We start from the raw sequence: 20,213 nt of genomic DNA on the forward strand, positions 1-20,213 counted from the left end.
GAAAGCATAAACTGTAGAACCTAGATTGACTCCAAACACTATAGTGATGCGATTAGAACATACCGTAAGTTGTTGCCTCACTAGCTCGAGGATTTCAGCGTATCATTGGACAGATGGTCGTTTCCAATGGCATTCGCAATATATCTATGAACCCTTGGAGCTGAATTTCGAAGGTGTGCTTGCTTAACGTGGCCAGTTTCTTTTCTCAACTTTTCAACTCTTTTGTCGAGTCAATGGCAATGAAGATATTGTCAATGGCCGTAGAAAATTTTAGTTTTGAGATATTTGGTCTAGGGTCTGAGATACTTGCAGGACGTTTTTCAAATGTCATAAGAACTCATGGCTGCTTATGGCACCATGATCCACCGCCTCTTAACAATTCCGCTCACTGAGGAAGACTACCTGAGCGAAAAACTTTATATCTTGGACACGGCTATGAAGAACGGGTACCCCAGCTCCACCATAGAAACAATGATTAAGAAACACACCCGAAGGTTAGAACGTAGTAATCTTACTACACTCTATAGCCAACAATCAACCTCAACTGCTCAGAAAAGATCAAGTGTCACCTTCTCAAACTTGTCCAAACACATACAAAGGACATTGAAAAGGTTTGACATACAGCTGGTAGGATCAAGCCGTATCTACCAGCTAAAAACCCAGCTGGCGGGGGAAAAAGATCCAAAAACGGTGGAAGAGATGAGCGGCATCTATAAAATCGCCTGCTCGGATTGCCCGAAGGTATATATCGGGCAGACAAAAAGATTGGCAACCACTAGATTTAGGGAGCACATGAAAGAGGCAGAGCTGGCTGTAAAGCACTCCCGAAAACCCACTAAATCTATGGTGGCAAAACATATGGTCGAATGCGGCCATAAAGTAAGCGCTGATGACTTGAAAGTCCTAAAGCAAGTAAGAAAGACTAACCAACTGGATGCTTACGAAAGCTGGTTCATCAACAAACAACCGGTTGACACTAGGTTGAACTCAGATTTGGGTAACTGCTATTCCCCATTGTTTAGAAATCTCTTAAAGTGAAATAATCTCGTCTTGTTTTAGGATTGATAAATTAGCTATTAGGAAGTGAATTAAATATTCTTTTTCAGGACCTAGATATAAGTTTTAAGATACATTAGCTATTAGGTAGTTAAATTAAATATTTATTTTCTTTTTCAGGACCTAGATATAAGTTTTTAGTCGTAATTATAATATCATAGTATAGAGTAGTATAAATAGAACATAATGTCTATAGATGAGCAAACTTGTTTGCACTGATGAAGGGAACAAGTGGTTCCCGAAATATCGGTATTTGCAAGAATAAATACCCACACCAACGAAAAAGAAACAACAAGTTTTATTATTTCAATTGACTTATTCTTTCTTTCTGGTACATGGACCACTTTTTGCTAACGGTTGGCTTCGACAAGTTTGAGGTAAACCCATACAAATTTATGTGTATAGTTTCTCCTAGATTAGATTCCTTGCATTCCTATGTTTTACATTGTTTATCGCCCTAGAATACTACGAAAGATATATTGTTATAACACACACTAACGCTTTACTAAAATGGTACGCTACTCAATCCAAAAAATATATATCCATAATTTATTTTCTGATTTATGCGGTTCCTAGCAAAGCTTGTTACAAAACTGTCTCCACAATTATCTAAATTTCCATAAACATATAACAGTAATTTAGAACCGCGAAAAGTTTAAACTGCATTCCCGCTCAAAACGATTAAAATCCTTCTATGTTCCATTCCCTATCATGCCGGCTTTCAGGCTCTTAACTGCTCTCAACAATTGTCATTCTGGTATTCAGCCACAATTGTCAGCAATATCACGATCTAATGACGTTTTTCTGTCGGCTGTCACCAATCGTCTTCGCATTTTCTGACGTCCGAGATAAATGTTTTATCCTCGTTCGACGCAATTGACCACGACAGTGCGGGAAAAACTTATTTTCATTAACTCCATTCGTCGGGTGACAGCGTGACTGCAAAGTGTTTATATTCCATGAACGTTATATGATTGATTTGTCTCTCGCTTTCGCAAAATATCAGTGTCCGTTTCGTGTGCTAAGTCGCCAAGTGAAAGAACGTAGTGAATTATGGAATCGTGCTCGGCGGTCGAAAGAGAATTAGATCGCGTTATAGCAAAGTTCACAGATATCCGTGAGGATTCTGAAAATGTCATCTCAGATGTGACGAATCTCTTCGATTCGTTGAAAGACACCCTTACAGATGGTATGTACAGTATTTTGTAAAGTTTTCATTCGACGTTCCCACGACCGCTTTCCTTTGTTTCCATGAAAATTGCCCGTCCATTATGTGCCTAGGTATACTGTACGCATTTCCACACCGTGTCAAGTGCCTTTTCCATTTCTTGCAAGATGCACGAAAAACAGTCGGAAAGAGTGGTCGGGAGGGAAGTCTGCAAGTTGCATGTTAGTCAACAAGGCTTGTCGGGGGTGGCTGGCGGAAAGGAGAATGCTTTATTATCATCGTTCGATTTGTTTTCGTTTCGCAGACGCTTGTTTGCGGACTGTGTTTGTTTCGCATTAATTTGCTACTTTCCTAAGTGTGCGCTCGGCCGGCTATCGGTTTTTCTATCGTACCGCCAAGAGACGAGACAGCGATGAATTGTGGTTTTCGTTTCTTGGGGAGAATCTCAGCCATGCAATCAGTTGCAGAGAGCTTTGACCCTGGCACCATCAAAATAGATTCATGTGGGTTACAATGGGAGGACTTTGTTCATTTTTTAATTGTTTTCAAGCCTTTGGACGAAAAGTAGATTGTGTGCTATTCTAGCTATTCAATTCCTTACAGATGCATTTTAGAGAGTCTTTAAACATAAGAACCAGTCTCTTATGCTCTTCCAGAATTAATTTAGAATGGGCTAGTTAATTATAATATTCTCAGCGCAATTGATGCTCTATCCCTTCTAAGAAACCTACAGGAACCATATCTAATTAATACCATCGCAATAATGGTACGTTGATCATATAACTGAACATCTATTCCACTATATGTTCATCAGTAATCCGCTAACAATTCGAATTTACCTCTCTATCGTTGTCAATTGAAAAAAATCCCGCTTACCTGGAGCCGTTGTTATACGAAAGTTTTCTAACGGGGTAGCTTATCTTATAACGTACCGCATGTTTCCAAATCAAATTTCAAATTCTCCAACGGCAAATTGAAAACATTATCCACTCTCCAGAAACTTTCTTCTACTCCCGAGAATTAGTATTTAGTTAAAGAACATAATTTTTGAACCTTTTTGACCGATTTTGGAACAAAGCAAACACAACTTTCGTCACTTATCTTCTTAAAAGATGCAACAAACCGATATGTCGTCTGGACCTACATAATCGCCTCAGATGGAGGCTGGGTCTGCCGAATCTTATTTTTTACACTAAGAGATTAGGGGACTTGGCCACCACAACCTATTGAGGATAGGATATCAAGCAACAAACGGTCGTAATATCACTCATAGGTTTCTGCGTGGTGGAAATTACGGAATCGTCAATCCACTTGTAGAAACCCAAAAATCCTTCGGAGAATTTTCCTCTAATTTTCTTCGTTTTCAATTTCATTATTGAGTGTTGTTTTTGCTGCTGATGTTGATATCAAGTACTCCTTGCCTTCTTGCGCTGTCTGTTCGAACTGGATGAATGATTACTTTTCCCCTTATGTTGATATTCGTGTACAGTTCCACCCTGACTATGCTATCATATCATCATCAACGGAACCGGTATCCGGACTAGGCCTGCCTTAATAAGGAAACCAGACACCCAGGTTTTGCGAGGTCCACCAATTTGATATCCCTAAAAGCTGCCTGGCGTCCTGATCTACGCCATCACTCCATCTCAGGCAGGGTCTGCCTCGTCTTCTTTTTCTACCATAGATACTGCCCTTACAGACTTTCCGGGTGGGATCATCCTCCTCCATACGGATTACGTGACCCGCCCACCGCAACCTGTTAAGCCTGATTTTATCCCCAATCAGACGGTCGGTATCGCCCATAGTTTTCGTCGTTATGTAGGCCACGGAATCGCCCATCCTCATATAGGCGGCCAAAAATTCTTCTCTCGAACGCAGCCAAGATTTCGCCATTTTTTTGCTAAGAACCCAGGTTTCCGAGGAAACATAAGGACTGGCAAGATCGTAGTCTTGTACAGAAAGAGCTTTGCCCCTATGGTGAAACGTTTCGAACGGAACAGTTTTTATAAGCTGAAATAGGCTCTGTTGACAGCCAACAACCGTGCGCGAATTTCATCGTTGTAGTTGTTATCGGTTTTGATTTTCGACCCTAGATAGGAGAAATTTTCAACGGTTGTAGCCTCCTATCTTTATTGTTTTCGTTTGACCAGTGCGATTCGATGTTGTTCGTTCCTTGGTTTTTGGTGCTGACGCTATCATATGCGACTTAAAAGCCGATGATCTGATCGTTGAGCTGATGATCATATTCCAACAGTTTTTCCATTGATTGCCGCAAAGAGAACATTTGAGCTGCGCCTGGTTAGTTTAAAGTGAAGCCTGACGACGGACACGGACCATTTTTTCAATGCTTTGTGGTGGTGGTTGGGGTTGGGCTTTCAGCTTGCCGGTATTCTGATTGTATGACAATTCATCAAGATGCTCAACCTATCGCTTCAATATGCCCGTACATTCGGAATTCAGGTTTCCCATTTTGCTTGAGTAGGACGAGTATTGATGTTGGCTTCACCTTGCTGACTAGTTTGTCAAACTGCCGTGCCTTGTGCGGCTGTTCCTTGCACTTTTTGATTTCACAGACTTGTTGATTTTCCCAAGTTTCCTTCTTTTGTCTGGAATATCCCGTCTTTGCGGAGTTCATGATAAGTTTCTGCATCTCTGTCCGTTTCTGGTGTCATTATTTTGATAATCGCAGTTCTTCGATTAAACTCGATATTTAGTACCAACATTGCAACTATTATTTTTCGTGATTATAATGGTTTAGTACAAGGACTAGTATCGCTGTCAATAACTAGCTTTAAAAAGTGGAACTACTCCGAATTTCATACAAAGAACGCTTTGATTACTTCAATATTTAAATTTTCCACATCAATTCAATGAATCGAAATAAATTTGTCAAAATTCGTTCAATAGTTGCTTACAACGTTAACTGTTTTCAAAGGCTTGCTATCGGCAAAGCATATACAACTAACAATGCGTTCATTCAAGCTTCGCTACCTTAAATCGGCCTAGATGATTCCGCCAAAGACGGTCCCGAACTCTTTTGAGAAAGAAGGAGGAACGAGTCATTAACATCCAGGAGCCTCAGGGAGGAACTGGAGCCTTCAATAGTATTCTTTCGTGAATTCTACCATTACAGGCTGGACATTTTCTTGCTCCTTGAAATATGAGTTTGTTTGTATTGTATATAAATATAACGTCAGTATAACCCTCGTATTAAAATGTATTATTCTCTCTATTCATCTTACATACACATACACTAAAGTTCCACATATAGCTATGAATTACTGAACGGACCATTACCCTAAAACCTCGATCAAACGGAGCTAATTTATTGAGCACTATCAAGTATAAACATAAATGACGTAATTCATATGTTTACCATAAACCCTTATGTAGGGCATAGAGCGTCAACTACATGCCGCATCTCTCCAGTTCATGCCAAAGCTCTTTAGTTCTTCTCACGACTTTTCTAGAAGCTTAGACTTCTTCACTGTTCTGCGCCATGTTTCTCTAGAGCTACCCACTCGTCGTCCGTCTAGGAATAGTGGATACTATTGCTTGGCATAGGCAGCCTTCAACGCTTTCTTAATGCGTAACCTATTCGCTACCTGTTCCGCCTTCTGATTAAGGGGGGGGGGGGGGGGGGGGGTAAGGTCAAATCGTACAAAAAAAGCCATGTTTTTGTGATTTTTTTTCTAACGACACAGTTAAAATTTATTTACTCAACCAATGGTACATTAAAGTATGACATTCGAAGAATGTTTCATCAAATTTTTACAAAGAAATATTAAAAAATACGGCAATGGCAGCAATTGTTCGGACGTGTCTCGAAAAAAAGTTGAATTGCGGTGCCCCTCATAACTTGGTGCTGGATCATTTGAAATCAAAAAATCAAAGTTCATTTGTTAGATAATAGTTTTCCCCAGGTAACGCTGTCGAGTTTTTTTTTCCCAATTTTTTTTCATTTTTTCGAACACTTTAAAGTGAAAAACACAATTTTGTGGAAAAAAATCGGCTAATTTGTTATTGCAAAATCAAAATTATGAATAAAAAAAAAAAAAACTCGACAGCGTTACCTCGTAAATGATGTACAGAAATAGTGTTTAAAATTTCAAAAGGATCGGTGCAGTAGTTTTGGAGTTATCAGGGGCACCGACTTTGAAAACGTGAGTGGTGGGAAAAACGCTTTAAACTTTTAATCACAAAAAAATCTAGTTAAAACGTTTATAAGCGAATTTTATCGACATACCTCACACCGAGTCATCAATGCCAGGTCCATAAAGGATGTTGCTATCATCGATGATGTCTAATGCATCTTTTTGCTCCTGCCTACGAAGAATCCTGCCTTTTTTGGTTTGTCGTTCAGCTTCAGCTCGGGGCGTTGGGGTTGGTTCGGGTATAGGTACAAAAATCCGGCAGGTATAAAAATACTCATAACTTCGTCAATTTTGCTCCAATTGACTTGAAAACTTAACACAATATTCTTCAGATATTACGGATTGAATTTCGAAAATAAAAAAAAAATGAAAAAAAAAATTAAATACCTTACCCCCCCCTTAACAAGCCCACGTGTGTCTGGCCTGCAAGGTGATGAGATGGTTTGTTCGAAATTTTATGGAACCAGAATACTTCGATGGAACGACGCCAAACAAGTGTCAAAAGATCTCAGGATTTTTGAATAAGTGGAAATAGTAGCTACCCAAAAATTGCAGGGGATGAATGATTTCGTGTGGGGCTGACACAGAGTTGCAGGGGGAAAAGTAGAACCAAACTTTTTTATAAAGTATGCAACTCAATCTTTCATTCGAAAGACAAGATGTCGATGTATTCGATGCATTCGAGTAAGATAATGATGGATATGTTCGAAAACGTAAGAAAACCAGTGGAAATAAGCTTTGATCGAAGCTGGTACAAGATTCCGGGAAGAAAAATAGAGGAAGCCTATTACCTACCTACCTCGAACTTTCATCTAATGACATCGGTATATTCAATATATTCAAAGAAAAAAACCAATTACAACCGATAAAAGTATGAGAACCATTGAAAAAAATTCGGCCGGGTGTGGCATTTGCCACGCAAAATGTTCTATACATCGAAACCTATAATTTGAGATATGGCTTCTCCATTATTCGATGACTTAACTTCAGAATGTCTAACCTGTACAACTAAGACTCTCGTGCAAGTTGGAGAAAGCGACCATTCTGAGGGCCCTCGATACAGGTGTCCAAGAGCGTACGCGCATCCCAAAAACCAGTTTGTATTCTGGTACGATAATCCAATGTCATAGTGGTACATAACATTACATTGTATTGCATTATATTAAAAATCATTGAAAATTGTTTCAAAGCAAAGTTGGACGAAATCATCATCATGATTACGAATTTCATGATTACATAATTGTAATCATAATTGAAATTTCGTGATTACAATTCACTTTTGGTCACGCTGCTCCCAGGGCAGAGGTGAGGCAGCATCTGAAGAGTTGCCTCTGCCCTGGGCGAAACCGTCAGTCAATTTTTTACCTTTTTTTTAAACAAGAATGGTACTCTGTTTACCAAAAATATTTCGACGGAAGAATTTGTTCATCCTCCCAATTCCAAAAGCATTGCCTACATTTGGAGTACTTCCACCTGTCTGCTCGATTGAAGCCGAGAAGCAATAAAACGAGTGAAATCGGGGAAAACATCAGGACCGCATCTGAGCCTTGGAAAGCGGAGCGCTGAGATCCAAGGCTCAGTGAGGAGGTCAGTGAATTCTTCAATCCGGTTATTGAATAGATTAGAAAATCATCTGGCAAGAAAGCGCTACCGTTTCAATATGGAAAAGACCGATAGTGCAGAATAGTGTTCAAATTAATGTCCGATCCGGTTGCTTTCCCATCCCATGAGGGTTTTTGACCGCATTCTTGACAACCGTATTCGCGACATCGTTCAAATAACCGTGAATCTAGCGGGGTTTATCATGAACTTCGGATCTACTGACGCAATACACGCTGCGCGGTTACTCAGGGAGAAACATCTTCAGAAACATCGCCCTCTCTACATTGCAATTCTGGATCTAGAGATTGCGTTTGACCGTGTGCCACACAAACTTATCTGGTATACTCTTCGGCAACATCTAGTATCAGAAGAACTGATGCGCTGGGTTAAATTTTTCTACAACGATCTGAAAAGTAAAGTGTGACACGTATATCAAAACCGTTTTATGTCTCTTTTGGTGTACATAATCACCACTCCTCTTTGTTCTTGTTACGAGGATTGTCACACGGGACATCCAACTTTACTATACAACTATACGCTGCTCTGTGTAGATGATGTTTTCCTAGCGTTTCATAACAAAACTGATCTCGATCAACTTATTCAAAAATGTAATGATCGCCTCATGCAACACGGTCTCAAAATGAATCTGAATAAAGCTGAATTTTTGACGCCCGATCCCCATGAAATGTGAATGGCAATGGCCTGCCTAGAACTGAGCGATTTAAATATCTCGAATCAACGATATCGCATTAGCGCAACCTGAATTAAGTGGCGTTCCTTATAACCGACGTATCTCAAATACAGAATTTACCGCTGTGCCGTCCCCTATTGTTCTGAGTATTAGCCGACTGCAAAAGACAATGAATGGCGCCTGGGCTAGTGACGTAACACGCCATGAACACATCCGAAATGAGGATTGATCGTGGAAAAATTGCGAGAGGTGGTATGGTCACGTAATTCGCTCTAACGAGAATTCATTTACCAAAATTGGTCTGAACATCGGAGGTCGATGTGAAAATATCAAAAGGCCAGTCGAAGCAACGTTTTCTTGATATGCTGGTTTGGCGACTGCATGCAGATCAGGCCTTAGACAGAGGGAAATAGCGCAACGAGAAAAAAAATGTTCACGACTACCCTATCGGCTGTGATCTCATTATAACAGCTTTCTTATTCGTTCGTATTGGTGAAATAATTCTAATTTCAATAGCCTCCAACAGTAAATAGATCTCACTTTTTTTAAATCAAATTATTTTTCCGTCAACATTTACATTCTTTATATACTTTCAGACGAAGCGTCTTCACAAATTTCAGAGAATCAAGTGACAATTTTGAATGAAGCCTTCGCGAAAATGAGAGAAAAATTACATCGGATTACAACAGAACATAGAGAAATTCACGGCACAGTAAGCAAAGTGGGAAAGGTGATTGACAGAAATTTTGTATCGGATTTTCAAGCGACAGCCCGGAGTGATGCATTAGTAGAAGACCGTAATATGCAAATGCTGAACAAACTTGTAGCAGAACACTATATTAGACAAGGCATGGATGATGTGGCTGAAGCACTGATTAGGGTACGTCTACAACAATCTACTGCATCTCACTGAATTCTGATTAATAGAATATACTTTTCGCACAGGAAGCGGAAATTCGGACAGAATTCTCACCCAAAGTACGTGAGCAGTCTCAACAGTTTGCAGAAGTGTATCATATTTGGGAATGTATAACAAATCACAATCTTTCACCTGCTTTGGAATGGTCAGCTAAATATTCAGAAGAGTTGGACGCAAAGAATAGCCCTTTAGAATTCAAGTTACATCGTTTAGCATTTATTCAGGTTTGTAATATTTAAGTTGCTTATCAAGTTCTGCCACTAACGCCACCGTTTCCCTTTAGATTCTCTCCCTAGGTGTAGGCGCACAGAGCGAGGCAATCACATATGCCCGAACAAATTTTGGAAAATTCGTAAATCGCTACGAAAAAGAAATACAAAATTTGATGGGGTCATTAATTTATTTACCAACTGGTATTCACAACTCCCCATATAAACATTTAATGTCGCCAGAATTATGGACTGAGGCGGCATACATATTTTTAAAAGATTGTTGTAATGTATTAGGTATAAGTAAGGATTCGCCACTTTCAGTTGTAGTGAACGCTGGTTGCACTGCGTTGCCAGCATTGTTGAATTTGAAGCAAGTTATGCAATCACGACAAGTTTTGGGTATATGGAGCGGGCGAGATGAATTGCCGGTAAGTACAAAATTTAATTTTGGTATGATCGTGGAGAGCATGGATGAATGTAGAATCAGGACTAGTAAGCTAGGAATTAATTTTCAGATTTCTTAAATCATTTCATTCAAAACTAAGAAGCTCAAAATAGTAACATTCATTTAAGGGTCGTTTTTCATGTGAAGGCAGCAAAGTTTCATTAACACATTGCAATTAATAATATGAGGGATATCTTGCTCATTGGTGAGAAATTTTGAGTTTGGTATTCAATATTACATTCTCACCGATTGTTAATCTCGACTCTCTCACCGATTGTTAATCTCGACTCTCTCACCGATTGTTAATCTCTAAAATTGTGTGTTTGTGAGTCTTTTGTGCTTGTCCTACTTACCACATTTGAATGTGAAGATAATGTTCTCAACTCATTGATGCTAAATTAAGGCTTTGTCGTGTGGGGACAATACTTAAACAATAGATGCATGAGGCAACGCCGCATATAAAGGGGGTAATAAACGATTTTCATGGGTACAGCTGCTACAATCATTCCAGAACAATTAATAGTACATTAGGGAGATATAAGTTAATTTATTATTAGAAGCAAAAGGGTACCTACTAAAACAACATTTGAGGCAGACACTTTTCATATTTCTGAATTCATAAGAAGGTATAACTGAAGATCTAAAAATACATTGGTGGGCGCAAATAATTGGGAATGGTTGGGATTTCTAGCAGAGCTCCTGAGTAGTTCATTAACTCCATTCCCAAATAGCTGATTTATGTCTTTACATTTTAAAGGTTGGATAGACCAAACCACACAGGCAGACCAATACATTATAAAAATTATCTAATTTTTGAATATAATTAGGAGCTGTTTGGGTGAAAACAGGACTTATATGATGTGGGTTACATCGAATGTCAAAAATGTTTGGCGATTTAGATTAACCGCTCTTAGTTGAAACACAATTTTGCTAAAAGAATGATTACCAATACAGTGAACAGGAGAAATACTATGCCTACCTTCTTGAATTGCTCTGATAGTGTATACAAGATGAAATAAAACAAGTCGGGAAACCGGAAGCTGGACGCTTCAGGTACGAAAGGTTTTGTCTATTTCTTAGTACGTAGCACGTAATATATGCATATGTCCACTTTCGGGTGATATTGACATTGATAGTCTTCAATTTTCAAAGAAGCAACAACTTCGACGTATTATAAATTTGTTAGTAATAGTGCGATTTCCATCAAACTTGGTATGATTATGCTCTACATTATAGCCTACATCGCTGCAGAATTTCGTGCCGCTAGGATGAATTTAAGGGGGGTTTCTAGCCAATTACAAAAAATTATAGGAATATACTATTATTAACTTTCTTTGAAGAGATATTGGTATGAAAGGTATTTCGGAGCCAAGGCACCATATAGTGGCAGCCTCCTGATTTTTTTCAGATTTTTCGGTTTGACAGTTTCTGAGAATGGCCCCCTTAAAGAAATGATCACTTTCAACCCCCCGCACTCCCCACGTTTCCAAGAAATGTCAAAACTAAGACCGGCTTCGAAAAGTACTAATCGAGACCTTTAATTTGATGCCCCACATGACTATATTTGATGAAAAAAAATTTTACACCCCCCTTTTGCATGTATGGGGACCCCCCCTTAAATTCAACGTAAAAGGATGTAACTCACTGTATGTGTGAGCGTTCACAGTTCCCACCTTTCTACCAAATTTGGTGTCAATCGCTATAGCCGTCTCCGAGAAAAATGCGTGTGACGGACAGACAGACAGACAGACAGACAGACAGACAGACAGACGGACAGACAGACAGACAGACAGACGGTAAACCGATTTTAATAAGGTTTTGTGTTTACACAAAACCTTAAAAATGTTGGTAGGATTTTTTCTATCAAACTTTTTTTCCTTTTAAAATACAATATTACCTCCTTGGGGGTTACACATTAGCAAAGTCGTCACTTTAAACTCAACTCAACCCAACCAATCGTAAGACATTTTGTAATTTGGAGAAAGGAATGCCACATTAACAGTGCTAAATCTTCCCTGGTTGTTTTTTAAAATCTGGAAATTCAGAGACCTAATCACCAAGTTGAGTTTATTCTACGCCAATATTTCTTCTGTGTTGCTATATAATAATAATAATCGTTGACGCAACAATCAGGACCTTGAATTGTGCTAAAGCACTTCATTCAAGATCGTAACGGCACACTACAGGATTACGGTACCTTATAGGAGGCAATGTGTTCAGCATTGCGCTCGCTCGAGATTGTAGCCCTGATTTGACTCAGGTACTCATTCACAGCTGAGTCGACTGGTATCCGACGTCAAATCACGATACAAATCCCACTGCCACCAGTGAGATTTGAACTGCGACCTTCCGTACGACAGCTTTGTGCTCTAACCACTTAGCTGTCAAAAACTTTCTGTCGAGGAAGAGCAAGCGAATCTGAACTCTGCGAACTGATCTACCACGATCCACACGATGTTGGCGTGGTCAATGTAAGAAAGTCCAGAATAGAAACAGGCTGTTCTCTGTGGAGCCTTCGAGGTGTTTATTTATGTGACGTCAGGGAGCACGCAAATACTCTCCAGTTCTGAAGCTCAAGACGGGTGCCCTTCTTCGGAATCTTAATGATCATATTCTTCCACTTTCTGGGTGGTTCACTCTCTCTGCTCCTTCCACTCTTTGGAAAAGATCTCGGATCCTCAGGATTTCCGTATAAGTGGAAGTATGAGCTCCGCAGAATCTGCAGGAGCAGTGATGAATAGCTTTGCAGGGAGACTATCACTCCATTTGGATACATTAGGATATGAGTTCTCTTCTATTTGGAGGAATAGTTCGTATCCGCATGTTACGGTGACTAACCGTTTCATTCGCATGGGATAGAATTTCACCGGACGTGATACGTTTGAGAATTGTAGTAAAGTGTTCCGTCCACCTGTTCAGCTGCTCGTCATCCTGGATGAGTAGTCGACGATGTGCGACCACTTGCAAGTTGTTTCGTGATGCGGTTATGAAGTCGTTATCTGCGACAGGTTCTGCTTCATTGATATAATAAACATAACAAATTCTCATTTTCACGGCGAGCACCACGCACAACTTCCCGAGATTTCGTCCGGTATCGCAGTTCGAGCGCGTCACGACCACCATCATTCGATTAATAGAACCTTCAATCCCTTACGTTCATCGGTCCGCCTCCTCCTGCGCAGTCAGCCAGATCTTGTGACGCCCCTTCGGGACGTGGCCGACGACCTGAGTAGCTCCAGAGAAAAGAGCAGTTTTAATGGCCGCTGCTATATAGAAGCAACAAATTGATCACCATTTTTGTTTGAAAGCTATGTTTCTGGCTTTCCGGGTTGATAGTCACGTGAATATTTTCTTACCTTATCTTTCTCACTGTATATTCCACCTCCTATCGGGTACGATGGGGATAGTCTGTTTGACCCAAACAGGCGACTGTGAACGAGACATTCTAGGCTCCAACGCGCGGTCGCGCAACCTCCGTCGCGTTCGAATGTGTGCAAGACTCTTCCCTTTCCATGAAATTTCAAAGAATGTGCTGGAAGTTGAATCTCCTGTGTTTAGTCTTCTTGCGTTGATCCTATTCCACTATACTATTTTGCGTGTCATATTACAAAAGCATAAATCTATGGGACAAAACGCCTCAAACGCACCAAACGCCATCGCTGTCAGTTCCTGATAATGTGCTTCAGCTGTCTCTATATTTTCCTGGGAAGCTTGTACTCTTCCTCCAAAAGTAGTTCTAGGGCCACGTCAGTCTCTTAAGATAGAGGGTTCCATTACATGCTTAAACAGCTCTGATAAAAACTATTATTTTCTCTGGAATGTCCCTCCTGCTTGAAGCAAGTCAAATATACTCCTTTCTCATCCTATCGCAATCTTTTTCGAAGTCGACGAAGAGCAGGTGGAGCGGTGATTTAAAGTAACAAACAATGCTCTACAATGATCTGAAGAGTGTTAATGTGGTCGGTACAGAAGGATCCAGAACGAAAATCAACACAATCTCTGTAGATTAAGTTTTCCGAGTACTCCTTGATTCGTTCCAGGATATATTTAGATAATATTTTCACGGCGGCGGGAAGCACACAAATATCCCTCCAAGTGTCGCACCCAAGACTAGTGCCCTTCTTCGAAATCTTAACGATCTTCAACTTCTGCCATCGTTTGGAAAATATCTTAGGTTTCCAACATTTACCCTGAAAAGACTGCAGAAACTGCCTGAAAAACGTTTGCAGGAGGCTGTCAAGGTCGGCGGTACTACTTCCTATAAGCGCGGTAATTTCGCTTCTGTTTGAAGAAGCATTTGCTCTCCGCATGTTTGTTAAAGTGGCTTGCTATATCATCCTAAAGAGGTGGAACTTCATCGGATGTTATACGATTCCGAATCGCGGTGAAAAGCTTCTTCCGATTCTTTAGCTGTTCATCATCGTAAATGAGAAACCTACCGTTAACCGTCATCTATTGGGTTCCACATTTTCACAATCGGTCACATCTTGTAACATCTTTTAAGTACGTGACCGATATCATTATCCACATCAGAGTTAAATCACTTTTGATGGCGGCGCAGTGCTCATCAATATTCTGGAGCATGTTATTTACAGTTTTGCTCGTTTGCGCAGTAAAAATGTTTTCCAATTATCCTTCTCCACTATATCGGAAAACTCCGTTAGTGTATACCATTGTATAGTTGTACTTCACCTTAACCTACAATTGAATCTTGCAGACAAGATCCTGTTAATTTGTGGGGCGCAACCTGCAAATTTCAGAACTCTACTCCCTCTCTCGGATAGGGACTGATTTCACAGTTACGACCTTCAGCTATTGGAAACGGCAGATGATTATGCGCACGCTCCTCGGGGGCCTTCAAAATGTTACAGCATTTCATTTCGAGACCGTGAACGCACACATAGCCATGTGTCTAGCATTGCGATCACTCAAGATTATTAGCCTGATTTAAATCAGTTGCTTGAGTGACTGATATACGACAGCTAGCCTAAGGTTTGAATCGCTCTACCACCAATAAGTACGGTGTTCCGTTGTGGTAGCAAAAAATGACACTGCGATAGGGCACAGTAGCTAATAGATTTTAGTTTTGTGATAATTAATAACTTATGAAAGAATTTTTAGAACACAATGTAGGTATGAAAAACCATACGGTAAGCAAACAGGCTGCAGTACGCGGTATGGGCAAAACAAAAAGACTATACACAAGAGGAGCACCTCTAGGGGCAAAGAGGCACCTATTCTCATTGTACACCTTTCGAGTAGGGGCGAGGTAGATAAATAAATAGCCCGAGGCCTATGTGACTAATGTACTGGTGTGTCGGTGTGTCGATGTCACTTAGATGGTTTTCTTATGTGTGTATCCTTATCTTATCGTAGGGGGAAACGGATGCATCTGAAAGTTTGATCTTGTATGCATCTACTTATTGGCTCCTCACTTCCTAGGAAAACAAACATGGGTCTATTGCCGATGCCCTTAAGATCCGTTACCATTAATCAGAAATGAATGTTTAAGGAAGCTCTGCCTTAGGTTCCCAATGGGATGCGAGAAGCCACAAACAGCAGTGCAATGTCTATTTTTATGACAGATGCTGGCTAGTGCACGCAGCAACTTGCATCACATACACGGCACTAGCACCAGCCTTTATGCGTGGAATTTTGATCGCGTAACTCCTATCGCGGTCGAAGATGTGCAAGAATTTTCCGTCTTCTGTTACTCAATCCTACACAGGTATGGAAAACAACAACTTCAATAGTAACGGTAGCAACTTTTAGTTCTTTTAAAATCATGGCAGATAAATCCATAAAAAATTGTAACATGCTCAAATAACCGTTGGTCGTACCGTCTCCAAACAAGACTAGGTGGTGTGCGAACAACTCTTTAAGGCGCTACCATGCAATCTCGTGTTGCATGCAAAATTGCCCCGTTGTGCTATTGCCATCCAGCTTATCGTTCGTGGATGAATCGCTTACCAAGCTTAATGGCGCCAAGGGTTACATAGGCCGTTTTGTGTATTCGCGACGCTTGCAATGATCGACAGTCCGGTGAGTGAACTCAGTTCTTCTCTTCTCTCGCGACATCGACTCGCCAGTGCACTCTTCGCATTGTTTCAACGGGGCTTGGTTCGCTGGTCAGCAATTAACGGCTAAAGTTGAAGTGCGATGGTCTCGTAGAAAATGGCTTTCCCAATTTGTGCCTTACTATCCTCACTATGAAATGTAGGAAGATGAGGTAGCCATTTAAAACCCATGTATTGACAAGTATATGGTCGCGAATGTCTGCAATATCAACGATACGCTTGCCACCCTCATTGTATATGTCAAAGTTTTTAATCCCACGCCACCGGTTGCAGTCTGTCGTTTAGCTTTTGGCTGACAAAATCATTGAGATCATCTTCATCAGCGATTAGCTTAGATGAAAGTGATCTTACCTTCATCAATCGGTCGTCAAATCGTTCGGGATATCTCAAAGATGAATATGCCGACTTTGAATGGGATACTACCAAAGTACAGAATCTTATGAACAAAGCGCCTCTTGCAAGTTCCTTTGTTATATCATTGAGGGTACCAATATTTAGGGCGCGGATTTGTATGACTCGGACTAATTCGTTTACATTGTAACCCCACTTTGTCCATTTCTCGGCAGAAACGAGGCCCACCTTGCCGCGTCGATTGAAGTGGGAGGCCTAGTATTTTTTCGAGACTTGATATTGTTAATTGGCATGATCTGTTTTTTTTTTATTGAATTTAAAGCTATTTCTTGGTCGATTTGTCGTGATCTGTCAGCAGGAGAGTTCAGGAATTTAACATCGTGGAATAAATCCCTCCTCCTCCCAAGGACAAAGTCAGTCAGTTGGCAATAATCTCATCAATCACATATTTCTCATATTTGTGAAAACATTTACTCAATTAGTACGTTTCCATTCGTGTAGGCATTTGAAAGTTGAAGTGCGCTTAATCTTATTACTCATGAATGATAGAATGTTTCAGTGATCGTCTAAAACTTCTTTTGATTTCTATAACGAATTCTCGAGTTACTGCCTAGAAGCAAAACTTCCACTGCATTTCAAATAGCTCACATATCGAACATTATCTGGGTCAGCAGTTTTAATTAACTTCAACAATAAATAAGCTAATCGGGTAAATCTTATCTGAAGGTGTTTTTTTTCTTGGGAGTCATAAAAATGCTGGCGCCACTAATATTTGAAGCGGTTAGAAGTGGTCATATTCATCTCATCATAAATTTTCAAAGTAGAAGAAATGCAATCTCATCACATATTCCTAATTTTCGCTCCAAACCAATTCAATTTCTCACGTTAATTAAAATCCCATCGAACAAAATTCATGCTGAAAGAAAAGGTTTAGTGGTGACAATTAGATAGAACTCGGAGAAGAAATATCGCCAAGAACGTTCGAAATGCATTCAAAATTTCACTTAGGTTATGCAAATACCATTTCAGATCGAAATTGATTTGGATCCAGATCACAGATACCATTCAGTGTTTGCTTGCCCAATTCTACGACAGCAAACATCCGAAGATAATCCTCCAATGAAACTGTCTTGTGGTCACGTCATATCACGAGATGCTTTGAATAAACTGAGCAATGGTCTACTGTAAGTAATCGTGAACAACGCCACTGCAGACGAAAGTCAATGCTAATGTAAATATTCTCTTCAAACATTTCAGACTGAAATGCCCGTACTGTCCGATTGAGCAGAGTCCAGAAGACGCAAAATATATTTACTTTTAGACCTGCAACAGCCTTTCCGTCAATTTCGATAACTTTGTTGCTAACTTGTTTCTATAATGTTCGAAAAGGGGACAACTTTCAAACGACACAATACGATTGCGATTGATTTTCAAAAGAAACATTGATTTCAAACTCATCACGATTTGATGGGATTTGGTCATTTTTAGCTTATCACATACTTAGAAATAGTGCGATCAGCATAATGAGTACGAGAAGTTGTTATTTAAACAAAGCATACAATGTAATCTAGTTTCAATATTTTACTCGATCCATAAATTAGACCGGAATAATCCCTAGGGGAATAAGTGATATAAGCCAAAATATGTTGTTGGTTTTTATAAATAGATCACGTTTTTTTGTGTTCTTTTCTAAAATATTTGTTCATTATTCCAAGTGAAATTCATACGAATAGAATTATATTTACACACACATTATTAATTAAATAAAGCGGTAATCTTATAAGTTACGCAGCGAGTTGTAAATTGTTCCAACGAAGACATATTAACTTTAGGTTGCGACGTTCTGTACTCTCCATGTTAAGTATGGAACACTCAATTAATGTCGCCAAAGCGACTCTGCAGCATGATTTCCAACAGAAAAAGGCATCAGAGGAATTATGGCAAACTGTATGAAAGCTCAATTCTCAAGGGGTCTTGTAGGTAGGACAACACTCTTCACATTGCTCTGCAACTCCTATACGATTCTATTGTTCGATGGATTTTCATCATTCTTCCTCGACTTCGGGAAGTAACAAACGAGCAAGGGTAGGGAAATTTCACTGCACTTTTCAAATAATCATAACACTTGACATAGGGGCCCAACCATGTAATTTCCCATGTGGCAAAATTGCTTTTTTTCTATTGTTAACAGATGTTAATTGAAAGTTATCTCATATACTCATTGATCGTTTTTAAAAAGATACGAACAAAACGGTTCCTCACCAAGTTACATGGCATTGGGCTCTAATGTGAGGTGACGATTACATATTTTACAATTTTAGGTATTCGAATTTTCTTTGCATTGTCCAAATTTAGGTCAATGATTGCCTAACACTTCATGATATCCTACTTGGAGCACACTATCTAGCCATAATTTATAATCATACGTATGAGCAGAATGGATAAATTGTTTTAATATGAGTCATCTTAAAAGAAACAAGGTTCAGGTTCTTCTACCGGAACCAAATAAAACGTAGACAAGCGAATTATGATTTAAATATTTCTGGAATTACATGAAATTTGATTTAATTTATAGAAAAAACAACTTCCTTCGTCTCATTTGCAACTTTTCCATTTCAGATCGAAATTGCTTTAGATCCAGAATTCCGATTTCATTCAGTATTTGCTTGTCCAATTCTACGGCAGCAAACATCCGATGAAAATCCGCCAATGAAACTATCCTGTGGTCATGTGATATCACGAGATGCATTAAATAAACTGAGCAACGGACCATTGTAAGTACATAATTTTAACAATCGCCCAAACTTCAGCAATTACTGATTCAATTTTCCCACCCTATCGTACCAGGGTAAAATGTCCGTATTGCCCAATTGAGCGGAGTCCAGATGAAGCGAAACATATTTTCTTCTAAATCAGCTCGTCATCCTCGATTGGATGTTGACTTGACAACTTTTCTTTCATGGAATGTTTATATCCCAACAAGGGGCTTACACGACGAAGCCGCGATCTAAAGGGGTCTGGCAGATAGTGAGAGAATTTTAATAGAGAGATGGCTTGTTCCGTCGTTTCTGTTTTATCACACATTTAGAGATCATAAGATGCTGATTATTATATATTTGACGTGTAAACGCCGTTAATCAGAACGGAAAGTGGTAAACTAGTTTTTAGTACTATGTGTCTTTCTTTTCTTGAAATATAAAGAAATAGTCCCTACGGGAATAAGTGATATGAGCCAAAAATCTATTGGTTTTCTTGTATAGTCTGTGTTTTGTGTTCTCTATTTCATTATTGATTTGCGAGATCAGTTTCTAACTTCAAAAATAGCCCATAAAATTAAGGAAACATTTAAATAAAATAAAAATCTTACAAATAAGGAAAATATTTACTTTATTATGCTTAGTTCCACTAATTATTCTAGGTTCTTACCGCGGATCATTGCACTCTTTAAGCTAAAAGCAGTTAAGCGTTTCCTTCAAAACTGGTGCCTATTTTCATAGATAACGGAATTAACATTTCGTCCAGTGTTGTATATCCGATT

The 20,213-nt window shown here is 39.5% G+C and overlaps 1 protein-coding gene across 3 annotated transcripts; it reads left to right on the top strand.

Annotated features, from left to right (window-relative positions):
* The first annotated feature begins 1,853 nt into the window (after positions 1–1,853).
* On the top strand, positions 1,854–20,054 carry LOC119654198 (E3 ubiquitin-protein ligase RMND5A). 3 transcript variants are annotated; one of them, XM_038059400.1, is made up of 6 exons: positions 1,854–2,245; positions 9,268–9,551; positions 9,617–9,814; positions 9,874–10,230; positions 19,295–19,449; positions 19,517–20,054. In XM_038059400.1, exons 1-6 carry the CDS (start codon positions 2,110–2,112, stop codon positions 19,584–19,586), a joined length of 1,200 nt encoding a protein of 399 aa, XP_037915328.1. In that variant the 5' UTR covers positions 1,854–2,109; the 3' UTR covers positions 19,587–20,054. The 3 variants fall into 3 exon arrangements, with proteins under 3 accessions (XP_037915328.1, XP_037915331.1, XP_037915330.1); XM_038059403.1 differs by having other exon boundaries at positions 1,855–2,245; positions 19,523–20,054; XM_038059402.1 differs by lacking the exons at positions 19,295–19,449; positions 19,517–20,054 and adding exons at positions 17,705–17,859; positions 17,933–18,462 and having other exon boundaries at positions 1,859–2,245.
* The last annotated feature ends 159 nt before the right edge of the window (positions 20,055–20,213 follow it).

This window comes from Hermetia illucens, chromosome 4, assembly GCF_905115235.1.
Source record: "Hermetia illucens chromosome 4, iHerIll2.2.curated.20191125, whole genome shotgun sequence".
Classification (NCBI taxonomy): domain Eukaryota; kingdom Metazoa; phylum Arthropoda; class Insecta; order Diptera; family Stratiomyidae; genus Hermetia; species Hermetia illucens.

What these genes read in the sequence shown, in the direction of transcription:
- LOC119654198 (XM_038059400.1), top strand. Translation starts at nt 2,110, where the DNA reads ATGGAATCGTGCTCGGCGGTCGAAAGAGAATTAGATCGCGTTATAGCA. An exon ending in GAAAGACACCCTTACAGATG is followed by an intron (nt 2,246 to 9,267) that starts GTATGTACAGTA and finishes ATATACTTTCAG; the next exon opens with ACGAAGCGTCTTCACAAATT. An exon ending in ATCGTTTAGCATTTATTCAG is followed by an intron (nt 9,815 to 9,873) that starts GTTTGTAATATT and finishes GTTTCCCTTTAG; the next exon opens with ATTCTCTCCCTAGGTGTAGG.